Raw genomic sequence first — 6,000 nt, forward strand, 5'->3', positions numbered from 1 at the left:
ATAAAAGCTAAATCAATTCTATGAATAACTGAAATAGACAAAGGGGAAAAATAAAATAGTAAAATGTAAAAATTGGTAAAACTATAGATGTGTGTCATGTGGCATGTTTTCTGTCTGAAGAAACAGGAATCAGGAATCCTGTTAATGATCAATCAGACATGAGTGAAATCAGTCCTAAAGAAGTCTCGGGAATGTCTAGGAACATCCAAGGATGTACATTGGTAAACGGATTGACAAAAATTATCAGCTATATAAAAATGCTGCCAAGAAACGTTCTGTCACATAAATTTATGCAAGGAAATCCTGTGACAATGGCAAAAATAAATTTGCAAAAAAAGTTCAGAAATTCATAAACACTTGTCTATACACTTCAAAAAATTCTGGGATAAATACAACCCAGTGCTGGGTAAAATATGGACAGACCCAGAAAGCTGGGTTAAACATGTAACCTAAACGCTGGGTCAAAACAACCCAATTGCTGGGCTTCTCCATATTTTACCCAGCACTGGGTTGTAAACCCATAATTTTTTTAGTGTGAGGAATGGCATACGATGCAAAACAATAATAAAATGCGAAACAACAAAAAACAGGATTATGTGAAAATTCAGCTTTGCATCACAGGAATTAATGACATTTTACAATACATTCAAATTGAAGTTGCAATCACAATATTACGGATTTACTGCACTTTTAATCAAGCAAATGTAGCCTTGATGAATATAAGACACAAAAAACTCAAACTTTTATACAAGAGAAAAAATAAAAATCTAGTTTCTGAAATGTAAATTATTTGTTAAATGCGAATTATAAATATTCTTTATATATACTTTTTTTTTTATTATTGTAATAAGTCACCACTGCGAACACAACCGAGAAACAGAGAACAAGCAGCTCGGTTTCTAATCTGATCCAGTGGCTCTCTCATGAAGTCATTTACAGGAGACACACAAACACTGCAGTGTTTCCCTGAGACCAAGACTCCGGCTCAGAGGAAATGGTGTAGGAAACCAAGCTACAAAAGTGGGAAGTTCGGCCTCAGAATATACGGAAATTATAGTGCGTACAGTACAGGCAGGTGACTTAAACGACTTCCTCATACCTAAATAACAACAGAACAATGTGTGACTGTGAAATAAGAGCAGCCAACACCTGTGAAAAAGCTTCCCTCCCAATCATCATTAATGACAAAAGAGTATTGGAAAGCAAGTTAAAGAAATGAAAAGCTGTGAGAAAAATGCACATGCAACTTCGTGCCTGCAGAGAGTGTTGAACAGACAGAGTGTGGAATATATGTTTAAGTTTCTTTAAAATTCAGAGCAGTAATTTAACTAACTATTGCAATTCACAGTAGTTGTCGTGCTGAAGCGACCTAACATACTGTGCCCTGCTCGAAGGCACAATGATGGCGGAGCTGGATAAGGATCGCTGGAACTCCAGGGACAACATTACTTGGAAATGAACCAGCAACCTTTGTGCTTACTAATCAGATACTTAAACATTAGGCCATTAGCACAAACAGCCTGGGATAGTTGGACCTGGATCCTTTAAAATATGCATAAACTGTGCAATTCAAAGCTCACTTTTCCACGAAGAGGATAACGTAATGAATAAACTGAAGTAAACTGATAATACTTTGAACTAATAAACATTACTAATGATCTTTCAGACACTGCATAATACAGGTATAACTTAGTTAATGCATTTTTTTTTTTTACAGAATAATGTAAATGCACATTCATTGATTAAGTTCGTTCACAATTTATTATGGTTTATTTATGCAACTTTAAATGTTAAAAATGTAAAAAAAATAAATAAAAAAGTTTAATAAATACTGTAAAACTACTGTTTATTGTTCACACTATTTAATGCATTAACTTTGGCATATTGTGTAATTGTGTTATTTAAAGTGTTACCAATGCATTTCAAAATAGTTACAAATTACACTGATTTAATGTAGAATATATTCATATTTAAAGGGGTGGTTAATAAGTTTTTTTTTTCCCAAAGGCTTGATTGTGTTTATGGGTTGCGTAACATTTTATGCATTAACGTTTTATGCATTATTTTCACATATTTTACCTTTTATTTACATTTCTGTTTTGGTCAAAATGGCTGGTTCTCTGAAGCCCCTCCCTGAGGCTTTTAAAAGGTGACTAAACAGTGTTTGTAGATGACTGGAAACAATAGACAAATACTTTTAAGCGTTGCATTTTCCAAGTGCCTTTATAATGTGGCGCTTCTAAGTAAACAAACAGCAGCTGTCAGACAAAACACTGTGTTTATTGTGTCTCAACAGCGTCATTGTTTCCCTTTTAAGGCTTCCGCAGACACAAGCGACGGGCGACACCTTGACCAGTGCGATGTACGCAGAGGAGGTTCCCTGCAGGCTAAAAGGAGACACACCTCGAACACCTTTGGCCTAGAAAACACAGAACACGCTGCTATAGTTTTTCTGGCTCAAAAGCAGCTCAACAGCCAATCGAGCAGAAAAACGTGCGGTACTGGATCTCTCGGTTTTCCAGGAAATGAACCGGCTCTCGTCCGGCAGGATGCTGATGTCTCTGAATGTGCTTTACACATCAGCCACCGTCAGGAAGAGTTTGGCAGGTTTCTCCATCACAGGCTCACACGGATCGCAGTTGTTATACAGCCGAATGAATGACCCTGGAGGACGTACAGATCAAATGACACTCGGATCACGGGAGGCTTTCAGGAAAAGTCCTGAATCACTCCGAGTGTAACAGAAGCCACGTTCAAAGCCTTGGCTTCAACCAAGCAGGGACTGAAGAATTGGAGCACAATTACACAAACAATGCGAACCGCAGGAGATGAGCTCAGATGGTTCAGAAGTGATGCAAGAAGAGCTGTAAAGATCTTACCGTGTCTCCAAGGGTCCTTCGGCTCAACCGCACCCGAGATGATGTCTTCGTCTGACGGAAAGGTCACTCTTTTGGACCCGTGTTTACTCCCAGATCCACTGCTTGGTGGCTCAGCCGCTGAGATGGTTTCTGAAGCCACATCTTCTGGATGATCTTCTGGAGGCTGGAGTTCTCTCACAGTTTCTGATGTTAGAGAGTTCTCACAGAGAGAGGCACTCTCCTCACCTTGAGTCGGAGCCGTTGGCTCGGACTCCAGAACGCCATTTTCAGCCAGACTTAAATCTACACCGATATCCGTCTCACCATCTCCAGCGGAGCACCTGCTCGCCGGTGGATCCTCAGACTCGCTTGTGTTCTGCTGCAGATCTCCAGCAGAGCCGTTAACAGGGTCAGCCGACACAGCTACAGAGCCGTTGTTTTTACTCTGCACTGCTTTCAGCTCTGAGGAACCGTTGTCTTTCGAAAGGACGTCGTTTACGCTGGACGGGATCTCCTGATCTCCATCCATCGGCAGGAGGCCGTCACGGGGAAGGATCTCGTCTGCGGCAGACACATTGCACAAATCTACAGCTTCTGCCTCGCAATTCATTTTCTCATTTCCAGGGAGCTGAAGCACACGCCACTGTCTGTCAAAACCAACACGAGTTCCCTCGATCACCTACAATACAGTCCAATCCTCTCAAACCCGGGGAGAAACAGTTCAATATCTCCTTAACAAGTGCATTGAATACTAAAAGTTCACATCGTCGCTTTAAATGGAGGTCCTTATTCATGCACCTCGCTTCATTCATATGTAGTATTTATTTAAAGGATTGCACAAGACACCTGACTCTAGTCTATGTCTCAAGTCTTCTCTTTAGCAAGCCTGTGCTCCTAACAAACATGTAAACACCTACAGCATCTTTCAAAGTCGATCAGTTTCAGTTTTATCCACATTAAAAGAGAAACATCTCACATGTACATCATGCTGACAACATTGAGCTCCATTACATTCTTCTCATCGTGTTCAAGAATGAGTTAAACACTGACAGATGCATATACATCTGAAACATTAGACTATAAACACCAAGCGTGGGATGATGATGATGAAGATTATGATGATGAAGATTAGTCTTCCTCCACTGGCCTCCTACAGCGAGACGACTAAAGTGCTCAAACTGACTGTTTAAGTCATTGAACTGAGGTGAAACAGCATGATTAAGGCTCCAGTCGTGTGTTTGAGATGTTAATAGGAGGACTCCTGCTCGGTCTCTCTCCGTGTCGCAGTGAACACGAATAAAAACAGGCGTCGCTCTCATCCACAGAAACCGACACAAACGGCCTCGTCTGCTCCGTGTGGACACTCAATCCGGGCCGCCTCGTGTCAACGATGTTAAACAGATCGCCGAACCGTACAGACAGCAGGAAAAGAGAAGATATTGTCCGGTGTAGCTCCGGTCCGGTCCGGACCGACCGTGTTTGTGTGTGTGTCTGTTGACTGTTCACAGATACGTCATCACCGCGGGATGGGAATGCTAGGAGGTTTCAGCTGCCGCACTTTCACGACTTGTACACGAGCGTTTGTTTATGAGGACGTGTGCTCAATAAAATTATAAAGTTGCTTGCGTTGTGTGTTTCTTTGGCAGATTTTCATCTGAAGCAATTGCGTTTGTGATTCACCTATATTATAATTTATCGTAAATCATTAAAAAAGAAAAACAAAAAAACGAATCAGTTGACATTTGAACTTTGCCAAACAGCTGTCACGTTGTCTGGTGTATGACGCGTGTTATTCAGAAAACAATATATATATGTATATATATATATTGTTTTCTCAATAACACGCGTCATTTATATATATATACCAAATATATCATGTTTTAAAAACAACGTCGAATTATATATTACACTTTCAGAAAAAAAAACTAACCACAAAAAGCACAGGTAGCGTCTTATTTAAAATTACTTTCATATGTTATTGATGTCAATAATGGGACTGTGTTCTTATGTATTTTTTATTATTTGTTTAAAAATGGTATCGTGGCAGTGTTGTGTGAATTATTTGCAGTAGGCTAATGGCATGGTTTACTGAAATCACTATTAAGTCAAAGACACTAGTTTATACAGTGTGTTAAGTTTGACCTTGTCATTGTTCACTTTTAGCAAAGATATATTGCCTATATAGGCTACTATAGTCCTATACTTATTGGAAAACAGACAATACTCATGACTCATGAGATTTCTGTCCAATCACAAGCTCCCCTACCCTAACTCCACCTGCAGCAACACTAGATGATAATGTGTGCATCTGTAAGATGTGAAATGTGTGCTTCACAAACATGTGGCTGTAGGGAGGCACCTACTTTTACAAGTGCCCTACATTTTCACGGTCTTCCCTGCTGCGTGACGTTTCATGATGTTATGATGATGGAGAACATGTATGAATTAAATGTTTACATTGGTCAGTCTCATGTGTAACACACGTTATACAATAAACTGTGTGAAATGTAACTATCTGTGTTTTGTTGTTTTGCTTAAAGTACTGTGTGCAGTGCAGAGATGGCACTACAGTACTTTGATAATAAATGTTCAAATATCTTAATAGTATAAAACTGCAATGTTATTATCATGATGCAGCATGTCCACACTTCCCTGTCGACTATAGTGTGCTGCATCCTTCTAGTATTTTAGTTGTTTAAATCCCTGTAAGATCTGCACACTCAGTTCATCCATCTCACCACTAGAGGTCAGAGACACCTTAATTCTAATCTGATTTCTAATCTACTTCTGATCTCAACTATCTATCTATCTATCCAGAGAGAGAGAGAGAGAGAGAGAGAGAGAGAGAGAGAGACACACACACACACACACACACACACACACACATATACATAGAAGTAAGTGTGAATGTATATGTTCACTTGATTAGATTTAATCCAGCTGCACAAATCAAATAATCACAAATGGCTGTTTTTTTTTAGTTCTTGGGTGCCAGACTAATATTTTAAACCAGAGAGGCCCTTTGTGGCCTGTTCCCCGTCACACGACCCGTTGTCTAAATATTAACAAGCCTCCACATTCAAAACTCTTGGCACTATTGTATTCCTCTGTACGGTTCTGAAATAACCATGTGAGCATCCAG

The 6,000-nt window shown here is 39.7% G+C and overlaps 1 protein-coding gene across 1 annotated transcript in view; it reads right to left on the reverse strand.

The window, feature by feature from the left end:
- Positions 1-4,377, reverse strand: part of LOC132101148 (protein phosphatase 1 regulatory subunit 37-like) — a 39,748-nt gene extending 35,371 nt beyond the window's left edge. Inside the window, exon 1 of the mRNA XM_059505863.1 lies at positions 2,880-4,377. Within this exon, the coding sequence (XP_059361846.1) occupies positions 2,880-3,468 (589 nt within the window). The 5' untranslated portion in view covers positions 3,469-4,377. The remainder of the gene's footprint in view (positions 1-2,879) is intronic.
- Positions 4,378-6,000: the final 1,623 nt, after the last annotated feature.

This window comes from Carassius carassius, chromosome 23 (assembly GCF_963082965.1).
Source record: "Carassius carassius chromosome 23, fCarCar2.1, whole genome shotgun sequence".
Classification (NCBI taxonomy): Eukaryota; Metazoa; Chordata; class Actinopteri; order Cypriniformes; family Cyprinidae; genus Carassius; species Carassius carassius.